The 15,887-nt window shown below is 42.4% G+C and overlaps 1 protein-coding gene across 1 annotated transcript in view; it reads left to right on the top strand.

Annotated features, from left to right (window-relative positions):
- LOC124776859 overlaps positions 1-15,887 on the top strand; it is a 120,928-nt gene that overhangs the window by 68,689 nt on the left and 36,352 nt on the right. The window contains exon 2 of the mRNA XM_047252034.1: positions 12,263-12,363. Within this exon, the coding sequence (XP_047107990.1) occupies positions 12,279-12,363 (85 nt within the window). The 5' untranslated portion in view covers positions 12,263-12,278. The remainder of the gene's footprint in view (positions 1-12,262; positions 12,364-15,887) is intronic.

The raw sequence follows: 15,887 nt of genomic DNA, 5'->3' as shown, positions 1-15,887 counted from the left end.
AAGATGCATCGGAGCGCAACGTGCTCGAGTAAACTGCGCTACACACGGGACTCACACGGGACGAGTTAACTAACGCTGACGGGGACGCGTCCGTTAAGTGACGACCACTTGCTGTCATTTCACGTTGAGGAGCCATTTTGTCACGTGCAACACAGAATAAAGGTCCCTACAAACTGCGGAACCGACCGACAGACAAATTAGACGTGTGTAGGAACCAAGAGAGCCACCAACTTTCCTTGTCCTGCCATCGGTTAGGAACGACGACAGCCGTCGCCTCCTCCCCCCTCCCGCCCCCCCCCCCTCCCCGCCACAAACACTATCTGTGCCGAGCGCAGCGATCTCATGCCAACTGCTACCATACAAAAGTTCGTCTTTTGTCACTGAGCCCAGGTTTATATGCTGTTCTAATATACGTGATACAGTGCGAGGTGGTCGAAACTTTAATGAAAAAATCTGGAGAAATTTAAATGTTGGAGATGTTTGTGGGATACATCATGCGGGGGAGCACAGCAACAGAGATGCAAGAGATGAAGCACTTGTTCCATTTTTTAACGAATTCATAATGGTTTCAGATCACACGTAGAGACAGTAAAATATATTATATTTTATGAGTAAAAGTCTGTCGACCTCTGTATTTCGGTTTTATTTCCGGTACCTATCAAAAATGAAAAGCCAGAATACAAACAGATTAGATATTACATTTCGTTTCCGATATGTACCGGAAATGAAACCTACAAACCGAAACCGAAACATATGTAGTAAACGGACTGATAAGAAATGCAGCCTGTATTACTGACTTCGGATATGAACATCAAAGTGGAGGACTTTCTTACTCTTCCAAGCCGGCCGCTGTGACCGAGTGGTTCTAAGCGCTTCAGTCTGGAACCGCTCGAGCGCTACGGTCGCAGGTTCGAATCCTGCCTCGGGCATGGATGTGTGTGATGTCCTTAGGTTAGTTAGGTTTAAGTAGTTCTAAGTTCTAGGGGACTGATGACCTCAGATTTTGAGTCCAATAGTGCTCAGAGCCATTTGAACCATTTACTCTTCCAACCGTTTCTAAATGCTTCATTCGCCCATAACACCATATCCATCCATCCATCTAAATGTTTCATTTCTCTTGTGTCTTTTGTATGTATTAGATGATGTGCGCCAAAACATCTGTATTCTTCATTATTCTAATTTAAAATAAGTTACTGCTGATAGTGTGTGTAGCGTTACATTATGAAATAATGTGTGTATACTGTATGCAGTGACTGGTAGAGAGCAGGCCGGGGTGGCTGAGCGGTTCTAGGCGCTACAGTCTGCAACCGTGCGACCGCTTCGGTCGCAGGTTCGAATCCTGCCTCGGGCATGGATGTGTGTGATGTCCTTAGGTTAGTTAGGTTTAAGTAGTTCTAAGTTCTAGGGGACTGATGACCTTAGAAGTTAAATCCCATAGTGCTCAGAGCCATTTTTGACTGGTAGTGAGAAATGTACCGATAGCGTAGTACTGGCAGTTTACGTTTTAAAGTAACTTCTTTGCAAAACAGAATAGCGCACCAGAGAAGAACGAAATGATGTTACGCTGTGTTTTAAAATGACTAAGCTTGCATTCGGAAGGTCCTAGGCATCAATCTCCATCTTGCCATCCTGATATAGGTATTCCATATTCTTCCTAAGTTTCTTCTGGCAAATTTAGGGATTCTTTAATAGGTGATATATTGTGAAATCGAAACATGCGACCTTAAACAGGGTGAATCACCTAAAACTTGCACCGCAGATATTGCGGAAATGGAAAGTGCTATTGATGTGTGGTTTCCACATAAAGGATTGCTAGTTAGGGGATCACACTGTTAGACAATCAACAAATTGTAATCGCACTTAGAATCTGTACTTCTTGTACAAACATACAATTTTTTAAATGAAACAATTCCTACTGATTTTAACAAACTATAAGAAGGGCCAGTCAGAATGTCAGTGGTGTTTATTGCAGGATTCTAGTGTGAGTCCTTTGCGCGATACCATATTTTGGAAAGTTTCCACACCGACACATCTTTGTGGCATTCAACCTGCGTGGTTCCCAAGTACGATGTCGTCATGTTTGATTACAGAGTACTTGTGTGTTCCTCCGCCAAGTCAGTGTGTGACAGTGTAAGCGGTAGGTGGTGAGTTATCAATGCAGAATAGTCGACAGGCTCATGGTGTATGAAGTGTAGTAAGAATCAATTCGTTCATGTACGGTGTGTCCAGCAAGATATCCCAATAGACCTCATCTGTCTCAGCAGTTGTTTATCAACTTCTCCAACCAGTTACGTGAAAGTGGTAGAGTAACACGTAGACAACGTAACAGAAGGAAATAAGTGACGACATAAGAGGCGCGATCTTAATGTTCTTGCTGCTGTTGCAGTTGATCCTCACGATAGCCCCAAGTAATCGCACGAGAAGGTGGCATGAGGCAGCAAGTGTCCTACGCATTTTCCATCGACATAGGTTCCATCCCTATCACATCTGTCTCCATCACGAGCTGCATGGAAACGATTATGAGAATTGTGTTAACTTCTCCAGATGTATGATGATACTCCAGAGGTATCATGTATCTTGTTTAGCGATGAAGCCACATTTACCAGTCATGACCACTTAAACCGCCGAAACGTGCCTTATTGGTCTGTTGATGAACCCCGTTGGCTTCGTCTAGTGGAACGCTGGCGTCCATGTAGTGTGGTGTGGGATAGTGAACTACCAGCTCACAGGTCTGTTCTTCATACTCCGGAAACAGAACGCACACAGGTATCGCAACCTCGTAACAGACCGTCTTCCACGGATGTAGAAAGACGTTCCTCTGCAGACTAGGAGGAGCCTGTGGTGTCAACATGATGGATGTCCAGCCCATATTGCAAGAAGTACTACAGCATGTCTTCACGAATTGTTTCTAAATCGTTGGACAGGACGCAGCGGACCAGTAAAGTGGCCGACTCGTTTCCCAGATTTGACGCCAGTAGACTTTTTTCTGTGGGGGAAGCTGAAAGACGCTGTATACAAGGACATACGTATCAGTTACACCCGATGAAATACCACGACGTATTACTGCAGCATGCTCGGATATCTCCGCTGACACTCTGCCAACTGTGTAGCAGTCGTTCCATACCAGACTGGAAGCGTGTATTGCCGATGCCGGTGGTCATTTTGAACACAACCTGTGATGGTCAGTTGTATCGTTAATGGTCAGAATCCAGATCCCTAATGTATGCACTTGTGTTGTTCCTTTTTGTGTGCTACCACAGGTACTGTACAAGTTTCGGTGCGGAAACATTCCAAAATACGATACCTCGTAAACGACCTGCGATAGAACCCTGCAACAAATACCGCTGACGTTCTGATTGACCGTTCTTTTAGTTTGTTAATGTCAATTGGAACTGTTCCATTTAAAAAAGTGTATATCTGCACAAAATTACAGTTTCTTAGTATTATTACAGTCTGTTGATTTGCTAACATTACGATCCTCTGACTACGAATCTATTCTGTTGAAACCACAATATTTACGGTGCAAGTTGTAGGTGGTTCAACCTGTATATGTTTGTGCAATAACTTATAATGTCGCGATAGCCACAAATTGCTACAAACATTCATATCGCAGATTTTGACACATTAACTACATTCTTCAGATGTGACAGTAATTCACAAAGAGTTTCGTAATAATGTATAAACACTAATTACAAATCACGAAAAAAAGGTAAAAATATGTCAATAAAAAAAGCATGCATTTTGCCGGCTTCTATCACGTGACTAGGGTCAGCAGCTGTGTAGCGCTATTAAGTGAAATAAATTTTTCTTCACTTTGTTCTAATAATTAGAAAATAATGTACATCTTTTACCCAGTCAGCTGGCCTAAGCCTCTGTGACCATTTTCAAGTGTAGACAAATCAGAAACGTGCTTATAATGTCGAAATTACATTTACATCTCCGACGAAAATGTAGCAGCTCTGTGTACACTTTCTCGAATTGATTTAGAGGTTAACAAAGACGTACCTCCATACTCAATAACTTCCAGATCTTAACGCAGGATTGAAATTGAGCGTCGCAATATCATTTACTGCAATTATAGAAGCAGCATTTTTCATTGGCAGCTTCGCGCAAATATCGTATGCATGTTTCATTCTTCCCAAGTAATTCCTTTCGACAGTCTGACTTCTGCTGCTGGAAGTTTGTAATAGAGACGGCTACGCAACATTTGCCTGGTTGACCGCAGGTGCTCCTGTTTGTATCAACAGACAGTTGATGAATGTAAGCAAACAATGAATGAAAAAAGACTTGTAGAAACAGTGCCAGCGCGTGAGGGAAAGGTGGCATTTCGCGAAAGTTCAACAAAAACTTAGCACGAAGCGAGTGAAACGTTCGTACTCGCCCTGGTGTACGAAATGTGCTTCTGAATCCGATTTCTCCGTTTCTTACTCACTGGAAGTTCTTTCAGAGCAGTATCTGGTAAGAAATTGCATGGTCACATTCCTGAGCCCGTATTGTAAAGGATCGGCTATAACCGGTTCCGACAAGATTGCAGAAGGTGACGTTAGCCGACGAATCATGACCTACAAAAGTGAATATAAACTGATTGACATAATTCTTCATTACTGATATAGCTGTTTCGTAACAAATGACAAATACTGACGCACCGCTATAAAAATATATATTGTTACACGTATGTAAGATTCCAAAAATTTGTACACTTCTCCTTTATCCTCCTAATAAATTTTTTCTTTTTTTTCTGAAGACATTCAAAATGTGACCGTCGTTAAAAATTAAATGTGAGTTGAGATACTACTGTACTTCATTTGACGGTCTTGGTTACCTACTGTTGAGTTCAACTGCTTGTAATGACTGTGGTGAGCTATTTTAGACCTTGCTGTTACTTTCTCATCGAGTCTAGTATATATTTCGGAATAAAATTGAGACGCCAGTTGCACAAATATTTTTATTTTGCGTTACCGGCTTCACCTGATTAATCTGTGATCTTCAGAAGCTTAGAATTGGTTTATCGAATGTCAGTATCTTCACGGAAGCGTAATGCATTACATGTCCAAAAATGTATATACTCGTATTGTATGCGGTTGTTATAAACACACATTGACGGACTGACAGTTTACAGTGAAGGAGATATTGACATCTGCTAAATCAGTATTTAGCTTCTGAAGATAACAGATTAATCTGTTGAAACCAGTAGAGAGAAATAAAAATATCCGTGCAACTGGTAAATGAATTTTACTCTGAAATTGTGATGGTACAGTTTTGTAGCTTGTTCTACTTTTTGAATTTTTGTGATAGTTTGGTTCAAATGGCTCTGAGCACTATGGGACTCAACTGCTGAGGTCATTAGTCCCCTAGAACTTAGAACTAGGTAAACCTAACTAACCTAAGGACTTCACACACATCCATGCCCGAGGCAGGATTCGAACCTGCGACCGTAGCGGTCTTGCGGTTCCAGACTGCAGCGCCTTTAACCGCAGGGCCACTTCGGCCGGCTGTGATAGTTTCTTATCGCTTTTTGAGTACAACGTGGTGAATTAAAAGGTAGTGTTATAAGCATTATACAGTTGTAATTTCATTCTTTATACTCAGAAATAATAAGCACTTAAACATTTTCGCTTAATTTCAGCGTACTAAGTACTGTTTTTCAGTGAAGGAGAAACGTGAATGGTATGTAATAGTTACATGAAAATAAAAGTTTCTGAAATGCGGCGCTACAGAAATCGGGGAGAGCTTTATGACACTAGCTGAACTAAAAGAAGGGATAAGTCAGTCATGGCAACTACGATACATTGTGCGAACATATGACATCATCGTAATCGCAGTAAACATATTCGAAAGCCCGCGGCAAACAGTATTACAATCAACCGACAACTGCGATCGAGATATCTTGGTACCATCACCTGCAACATTGGGTGTGAACTTGGCCATGCTGCAAGATGGATGTAAGCAGAGTGGAACAGCGAGAATTCGTGAAAATAGCCCTATTCGCTGTCAGAAACGCTACTCAGTGCCAAGCGTAACTACGGAAAGTTGAAGGTGACAGGCCCATAGTCATGCTCATTCTGTCGTATGAGAGCCACGGTATTCTGGAGTCACCCTGTCAGGGACGGCCCCACCGTCAATGACAAATACTACCGTAACTTTCTGCTGTACCACCTGCGATATACACTTATGCGAAAACGTCTGGCACTGCTGTGTAATGCAATTATACTCCATGATAACGCTACAGCCCATAGTGCAGGCGTCATCAGGAACTGCGGTGGGGGTGGAGAAAGCTCTCCCACCCACCCGAATCACGGAATCTCAGTCTATGCGACTTCGACCTTGTTCCACAGCAGAAGAAACCAGTGCATGGGAAGGACTTTGCAAAGAGGTCGAAAATCCTCACGACATTTCGGCGACAGGCAGCACACATTGATGGCAATGACAATAGCATTCGTCGCCTTTCCCATCGTTGGCAACGCTGTGTGGATGCACTGGTGGACTATTTTGAAAGTCAGTAGAAGATTTTGATTCATTTTTGTTCCATTTGTACTCGTGCTCAATAAATGTACACAGAGTTCCAATGAGCATGCTACATTTCAATTTTTACCTCCTGTACTGAAATCCTGTTTTATGTTGGCATTCAGATACACGCTGCCTTACCGATTCAGTACATATCGTGGGATTTCCTTGTCGCATTATCACAATATATACCATCGTTGCCAAGAGTTATGGAATGTCCCTCGTGTCTATATTCACGAAAATAAATTGAAAATGACGACGACATCGTGATATTGTGCCTGTTGGACACATCTGACCCTAAGTCCAATGCCTCCGGTTCCGACCAAGTGTTCTGGAGGTTTCTCTTGTTTATGGGGAAAATACCGGAACTAGTGTGCCTTTCCTAACATTTCCGGCTAACAACACTAGTGACCCACTGCCGCATCGTTGCGAAAAGCAACCAGAGCACTATAACAGCCTGTGCTGGTAACTCGTATAGGAAATGAAAGACGAGGTAAACGTGGTTCGGATATCCTCTTAAATTCACTCAACGGAGTCAGTTTGATTCTGTAACGAAGGGTGCTCCAAGGCAATTTTTGTATGACGTTTCATATGAAGTGGGAGGAATAAATAAGATAAGGATCGGCAGCATGGCCAGTTATCTGAAATCGTTAATTAGTGAGCGCTTATGAGCTAATAGGCAGGATTAACAGTTTTAAGTGCCAAGTCCGCTAAAGAGCGCGCAGCGTCTAGCTTTAGCTGGAATCAACCAGTGCCAGCCAGCCCTTTCACGATTGGGGCAATCGATTCTGGTAAGCTCTTTAGTGAAGCTGCCTTCATCCGAGAACTTTTCTGCAATCTGTGAAAAGAAAAAACGCTCTGATTATTTTTTAATGCTTTATTATATAAGTACTGTAGTTTGGTGACTTAACATGATAACTTTTAACTGACGTTACTTGTGTTTAGATGTCTATGTTTCTTCGTCTGCCGGTGTATCAGTGGTTGTGTTGCAATGTTACTCCACGCTGGGTTTCAACGCGGCTCGTTAATTTCTCTCGGCGCAATCTTATCGCCTCTATAACGCGGAACTACGAGCGCCCACCGTAAACTGGTGTGGTACAAGGTCGTCGGCCTTAAGTTCTTGTCCGAATAAATCGATGTACTTAGCGACTAGCGGACCCATAGAGAAACCGGAAAAAAGGAGTTTGGATAGGTTTAATCACCTTGCATGAGTACAAATTAAAGCAACTGTACAAATCAATTAGTTAAAACTAGCTGTTTCCATTGCTGCGCAAACTGTTGTTTTACAATTCTCGCATCAGAGCTGCGACAGGCATGAGCTGAATTGACTCCCCGAGCCGTACATTAGCTACCCTTGGCATGGTACTGCAGCGAGGCACAATATCAAACTTAGAGGGTTGTGGATGGTTGGTTGATTTGGGGTAGGAGACCAAACAGCGAGGTCATTGTCCCATCGGATTAGGGAAGGATGGAGAATGAAATCGGGCGTGCACTTTCAAAGAAACCACCCTGTGTGTGTGTGTGTGTGTGTGTTGTTCTTACCGTAAGTATAAGTAATGTGTAAGGTTAGGGACCAATGACCTCAGCAGTTTGGTCCCTTAGAAATTCACATAGGTTTGAACATTTTGAAACCACCCTAGCATTTGCCTGAAGCGATTTAGGAAAATTACGGAAAACCTAAATCAGGATGGCCGGACGCGGATTTGAACCGTCGTCCTCCCGAATGGGAGTCCAGTGTGCTAACCATTGCGCCACCTCGCTCGGTAGGGGTTTCCCTCACCTGTATCAGCACAGTGGTTACTCATTTCAGCCTGACAAATAGTGTCCAAACAGTGGTAACATGAAAACTCGGGATAAAATAACCAAATTGAACACCGAGGAAGACACATAACTGAAACGATGTACAACACTCTCTGCGTGACAATATACATATGCGATGACTATGACAGAATTGTGTATGATCTCGGCCTTTAAGGCGACAGAATAATGTGGTGCCGTGGTTAAGAAATCGTTCAGTATTTCCATTAGTATCCAACAAAACTTTTCGCACTCTTTCACTCTTTTGGAAACAAAGGTTTCAGACTGTGTTTATATTTGTCGCCAGATGTTTTCATCTTCATCTGCTGCCGCAGTAAGAAGTACTTAACTGTTTCTGGTTCAAACGCTATTTTAATTTTCAGTTTTTTGCCGTGCCGTTTTCTTTTTATTTTTTTTCATGCGATTATAGTCACATAGAACGGTTGATGTCGGTCATTCGATTATTTGTAGCCTTCGGCTCGTAACTGAGTCTGTTTAGCTTTCTCCTGACTCTCCTGTCTCTCGTGTCACCCTTGTGCAGGTAGCCTAATTGTGGCTCATCAGTAATATCTAAATTACTTCCCAGGCGATGTGTGTGGGTTCTGGTTCCTTAATCAATTCCTTCCAGGTTATACGTCATTAAAAGATAGACAAGCGTTGTGCGACCACGCATGACTGCAGGACATGCATTGTGATGACAATTTTGTCCGGTCTGTTGCGATTTACAATCATTTGCAATGTTTAGTGATAAATAAAAGCGTTCTAATTCCCATACGCTATTGCGAAAGTAATTTGATAACATCAGTCGAAACACACTCTAGGAAATAATACGATACTGGAAATTTAGAAGGTGCAGCATTCGCTTGAGACTTGATTATCTGTACGTTATATCTTGCTTTTTTATCTATGAATTTATTTCGCCTGACATGGTTAGGTCCTCCACGGCCACACACATCGTTTTCTTCCTCAGCAAGGTAGAGCCATAATATTAGAGGCGACCAAAATATTTCCGTTTGAATGCGTTTCTCCACCGTATTTGCAACGTAGCGCGACTCCGATGCGGGTGTATAATCACCGACATGTAGGCAAGAAATTAGTGTGACAATCGTATCGTTTGGACGTGTGTACGGTGTACGTTGGAATGGCGACATTATTACCAAATGCGTCCAAATACGACTAACTTTCTGTTATTCTCTTCATGGCTGCTGAAGGACAAATTCCGTAGTCATCTACAGTGGGATGAACAGTGTATACGTGGTAGCATGTTTGTCGCTAACCACCGCTATGGAATGGTGCGCGCGCTGATCGCGGTCGACAGAAGACATCGATCGATCTTGGGTTTTTTATTAGCAGGCGACGTTAGTTGGTGTCACGATTGGGAACCGGAGGCGAAATCGTCGACGATGCAGTTGTGTCATCCATAGTCCCACTGTCCCAATAAATTCAAGAGCTAGCCATCTGCTGGAAAGGTGATGCTCATCCTGTTCTTTGAATACCGTGGCCCAATTCTTCTAAGAACCTGGTGTCTCCATCGCTGGGGAACGGTACTGCACAACACTAGAGCAATTACGGCCTGCAGAAAGGGATAACTGCGACAAGAAGAGCTGCTGCTTCGTGATAACATACATCTCGATATTGTAAATGTCACGACACAGAAGTTACGCCAGTTCAAGTGGGAGATACTTGAACATAAGCCCTATAGTACTGAACTCTCCCCATGCGATTATCACGTCTTCGGTCGCTTACTAAAGACCTTGAAGGGTCGACGGTGCCTGCCGAACGAGAATGTGCAGCAGACTGCCACGGACTTCATTACGCAGCATAACAAGGTATTTTACCAAAGTGGTATATCCAACCTCGTGCGCCGGTACAATGATTGCCTCTGTGCTCATGGCGATTTTGCCTGATTGGTATACCGATTCTGGACTGTAAGACTTTCGAATGGAAACCCTTTGATCACCCCTTATAAGTGTAGTACATGAACAGTAAATAGTTATAATAATAATAATAATAATAATAATAATCGTAAGAATAATACCAGTCAGATTAAAGGTCATGCCTCTTAATCGAAGTCTTAATCCCGTGTGATGGGAACATTAAAGATAAGACGGCACAGAAGAAAATGAAGTATTATTATCTGAGGTAGCTTCTTCAGAAAGCTGGATGTGAACTGCAATTGACTTGATTACACCAAACAATGTAAGCTATGTTGCGCAAAACAAAGACAACAGTAATGTGACAATATGCGGGATGACAGGGGGTATTAGCACAGATATTTCTATTGGTGACAATGTATTGAACGACGTTACATCAATATGTACCTCATTTGCAGACTAAAAATTATAGCTATTAGTAGTAGAATGTTTTTAGGTTGGATATCATCTACAAGAACATATGGCAAGCAAGCCATTAATGCTTATTTTTCCCTGTGCGGCAGGTTAGGTGTTGCAGAGTGGACACACGGATGCAAAACGATTAATTTATGCTGAGACGAGCAGTCGACTTAGTTGTGTATGACCGAGCAGAAAACATCACGTAGTAAATTATGTGAAGTATTTGTGGGAAGATTGGTTCTAACGCAGAGAAAAACAACAAACTAAAATGGGTACATGTTACGGTACCTATGATAGCTATATCTGCAGGTATACCCATAAGACTCTCTACACCACAACGATATCTAAAGGAATGTATGGTAGCAACACAGAAGGAGTGAACGTTGGAGAAGAAGCTGATCGTCGGAGAGAAGAGCGTAAAAGAGTAAGATTAGCAGAGGAGATGGAGGGCTGAAATAAACGTTGACAGTCAAATGTTTTTTATTCCAGTCTCTGATCACAATATCAATTCTTTAGACGATGACCGGTTTCAGTCCGTACTGAACATCCTCAGATCTTTTTTACACCATGTCCTAAAGTGATAAGACCATAGTGGCATCGTCAAAACATATAAATATAATCAGCACAGCATCGTCACATAGATCTAAAATAAGGTGTAGAATAGGCCACATCGTCCACACAGAGATTATTGCAATAATGTGGCCTATTCTACACCATATTTTAGATCTATGTGACGATGCTGTGCTGATTATATTTATATGTTTTGACGATGCCATTATGGCCTTATCACTTTAGGACATGATGTAAAAAAGATCTGAGGATGGTCATTACGGACAGAAACCGGTCATCGTCTAAAGAATTGATGTTGTGATCAGAGACTGGAATAAAGAACATTTGACACTATTGGATCACTGTTTGTATACGCGATTATGTTGCAGCTGGTGGAACGTTGACAGTGTTGATAATATGCTACGAGTAATAGTTCGTTGTTGAACATATGGAAGCTGGGACATCTCGTGATAGAGGAGTCTAATCCCCTCTTTTATGCTGAGTGGCTTTGAATAGTAACTGGGTAGTGTGTTCAAGATTCGTATGGGCTGATATGAAGAAGGAGATGGGGAAGAATTAGGTGTTATGCATAGGCAAAAATAAAAATTCAGGACATATCAGATCTTGAGTTGTTGTTAGGGAATGCTGGTAGATGTCTGATATGCGGTGAGGGGCATTGACGACACGTGTCGTTTCTTGAAAGCTCCTTATATTTGCCGGGTCAGGTGGGTGTATTAATAGCTTTCTGACTGATTTGACGTGGTCCACCACGAATCCCCTTCCTGTGTCGACCTTTTCATGTCAGGGTACTGTTGCACCTAACATCCTCAATTATTTGTTGGATATATTCAAACCCCTGTCTTCCCCTACATTTTTTGCTCTGTACACTTCCCTCTAGTACCATTGAGGTTATTTCTCGATGTGTTAACACATCTCCTATCTTCCCTTCCCTTCTTCTTGTCAATGCTTTGCACACATGCCTCTCCTCGCCGATTCTGCAGAGAACCTCCCCATTTCTTGTCTAATGTGACCACCTGGCTCCCCATGACGGTTAACTGAATTTTATTGCTTTGTTTCAGAGAGAATTCCGCCAACATGGCCAGGTCACTGCTCCCATCGCAGCTTCTCGCCCAATGTGGGAGTTCGCTACTTGTGCTTTTGCTGGTCTGCCTGCCCGCTGGTAAGTCGTATCACGTCTGTATTCCAACAAGACATGTGTTTTTGTACAAACTCCTGACAGTGCGCTCGTTGATACATAGCAGAAGGATAATTGTGTAGGAACCCGAAGCCCAAGATTAATACAGGGTTATTTGCAAGTACAACCAGTGTTTCAGGAGACGACTGCGTAGAAGCTACATACGGAAAATAGACATACATCAGTGGATGGCATCTCTCCAAGTTTTCAGCTCACAGTTCAGGTGCTCAATATGGGCATTATTTGCGACGCAGCAAATGTCAATACGAGAATCAAATTCTTGCCATAAACGTCCCAATACGTCATGGTCCATATCAGCTACCATATTAGCTTCCTTGAATTTCTCCCAAAGGCAGGAACACACGATCTTTGACATAAGTAGAACTCTCATGGGTCCAAGCGAGGTGAGCATGAGGGCCATTGAAGAACAGAAGATTCATGATGGGAAGTACGTCCCATCCAATGCTGAGGCAGTTCGGCATTGAGGTAATGGCAGAAAATATGGTGGAGCACTGTCTTACTACAAAATGAGGTGCCACTGTCTTTCTATAATTGTAGCATAAGTCACTGCAGCAGCATTTCCGGGTAAACGAAACCAGTCACAGTTTTTCCGAAAGAAGAATGGTCTATATACTGTTGAAGAGAATATGGTAAGAAAGACGTTAACTTGAGATGGAACACGAATGTGTTCCACAGTCTGGTGTGGACGTTCTCTGCCCTAAACACGTACGTTGTGAGCACATGGAACATGGCTTCGTCACTGAAGAGCAAGTGTTTAGAACTGGCTTCCTTCAGTAGACACGGCAAGCCACTGCAGAAGTCAGAACCGCAATGGCTTGGGTCCACAAGCAGACTTTTGCGTAGAAGGCGCCAGACAGTAGACTGCGGTTCTCTGATAAGGAGTGTCGTCTATTTGTGACGAAACGATTCCCGCACGCGGTCTAACTTCCCTGCAAACGATCCTGATCCGCCTGTTTGCTTCGCATAACATAAGGACCCAGTCTCACGGAATATGTTGTCCCACCTTTTGTCTGTTCTGTCTCTCTGAGCTCTCACCTGTTATATGGCACGAAACGATGGCTGAAACGTTGCAGCTGACTCACACGTAGCGCATTCAAGAACACAAAACGCACGCGTTTTCCTATTATATAACGTGTCCTATCATACCTGCCCCCCTCCCGCCAAGGTGCTACGAATCGAAACTTGGAAAGAGGTTTCACCCACTTTTATGTATCACTTTTCTGTATGTCTTCCAGTTTTCACGCAGTAGTTTTCTGAAACACCAAGAAGTTCTTACGAATAACACCATAAATTTGATGGGATAAAGCCTTCTCCTTCGTCACAATCAGTAGCCTCAAATATGCACTACATTGGCGGATAAAGCGGATTTTTACGTGTAAATGAGTAGTGTATATTGTCTGCGTATCTAATCGAGCATTTGCTATAAAACATAAACACTAATCACACGGAGCTTCTCGCTGGGAAAGGTGGTATACGACTGCTGTGTGTGTGACTGTGTATACAACGGTAAGGGGACGTGGGCTACACAGTGGCAACTGTCGTTGTAGGGAAGTGGACAGGAGCAGAAGTGATAAGTGAACAAGTTAACGCAATAAACAGAAGATTTACTTAACCTGTATTCCTCCCAGTGACGTAGACTCATTGCAGATGACGCAGCAAGAAATAAAGTCCAGCTCTCAACGTCAACAAGAATTAAGCTCTCTGAACTAAGAATGGACGATGGTGTCGGAGCTGCGACTGGGCTGTCTCTGCATAGCTTCACGTGGTGAAGTGTCTTCCAGCGCAAGAAGGCTGAGTGACAATCATTCTGTATTAGTACTTCAAAGGGGGTTCGTAGCCGAGAACCACTGGTGGCATGTCCAGTGGGTGCGCATCTTTGGTTCCGCCGGATCCTGCACAATTGCTATCGGCGTCTGATGCAAACTTGCAGTTCCGCTGACACCTTTGACGCCTGTGATGTGGTACTGATATGCGATACCACACTGACAACAATACAATGGAGCAAAATATTTCTGTCTAACATTAGAAAGTGCAGGAGACTTGCGTGCTTTGCTCTGGACTAGTGACTAGAGTCACAAATCAGTCTCAGGTAGGGCTTGCACAAAGTAAGATGGATCTGGCGCAAAAATGCGTTTTCATGCTGAACACTGGACGAGTCCATCCCATCGTTCTGAAGCTATGGACGCCTCAGTTGCCTGAGGCTACAGACCAGCGCATTTTGGGTGTCTTCGTTGCTCTCTCTTTATTAACTAGCATGGCTGTGCAGCTAAAAGAGGCAAATGAGGAAACAAAAATCTCATTAAAAATGTGCCTGAGAGGACTGCAGGAACCGCTAGCTACTGCAATGTCACAATAACGAGAATAAAAGGAGATGGGCAAGCATAGCTAGAAGTACTTTCTAAGCCTACATTACTTTAGAGAGATACAGGAGAAGAAAATTTTATACTTAGGCAATAAAGGCGAACAGGTTGCCAGAGGACTGACACATAACTTCCACGTGACACATGTTTTTTATTTTTCACTAGCTGAGCAACCATTGCTTCGCTCGCGTGTACTGTATACTCTAATTAAGACCATAAAGCATAGACTTTTCCGAGTGTAGTTCTGACCAGAACACTATTGATAGTTGAAGTTTTTATTAATCCAGCCTTTTGAGTTATTGTAGCGATATTTCCATAGAACCTTTCAGCCTTTAACACGTTTTTCTTTATTTCGAACCAAGATAATGAAATATTTTCATAAAATTTTTCATTCCCAGTGTCACGCCTTGGGGGTTGAATTTCCAAAATTACTGAAATACGTATTTCTTTATTTATGGCGGAGAAGTCAAATACCACATTTTCATAGATGTAGCTTTGAAAATGCTGTAGTACTTATTTAATAACCACTTCTTTAAAAATCTTTCACGTATTATTTCATCGCCTTAGGGATTGAATTTCCAAATATGTTGAAACAAGTATTTTTTTGTTACTGACCGAGAAATCAAATACCATTTTTCGCACTTCCAGCTTCAAAATTGCCTTAATAGCAACATATTTTCAGAAGACCTTTTATCCCCTATTTCACCCCCTTAGAGGTCGTATTTCTAAAAACCGCTTTTCAAGGGATACCTACCACATAAGATGGACATCCTTTCCAAATTTGATCCCCAGCGATTTGTGCTTGGCAATGAGGGGTCAGTCAGACATTTCCTTTTATGTATAGAGATTGTAAGTGTCGTACTAAGTACGTCGTTCGCCGCGCTACATTTTTATATCTGTTTTGTTTTTTAAGACCAGTTTTGCTTTGTTTGATCCTTTGTTTATGCAACTACTTTTTTTTTTGTACACTAGGGAGAAACTAATGACTTTGAATTTTTACTTATGTATTTGGCGATTTATTGGTTGAAATAACATACACTGTTAATATTATTGTTTGCAGACCCGCTAGCTTAGCTTACAAGTTACACGTTTGTACCTAGGCTTCATCTGTCGAACTGTAACTCACTT

Source organism: Schistocerca piceifrons, chromosome 2 (genome assembly GCF_021461385.2).
Source record: "Schistocerca piceifrons isolate TAMUIC-IGC-003096 chromosome 2, iqSchPice1.1, whole genome shotgun sequence".
Classification (NCBI taxonomy): domain Eukaryota; kingdom Metazoa; phylum Arthropoda; class Insecta; order Orthoptera; family Acrididae; genus Schistocerca; species Schistocerca piceifrons.
The sequence above is the reverse complement of the archived record's forward strand: the minus strand, read 5'-3'. Positions and strand labels throughout refer to the sequence as shown.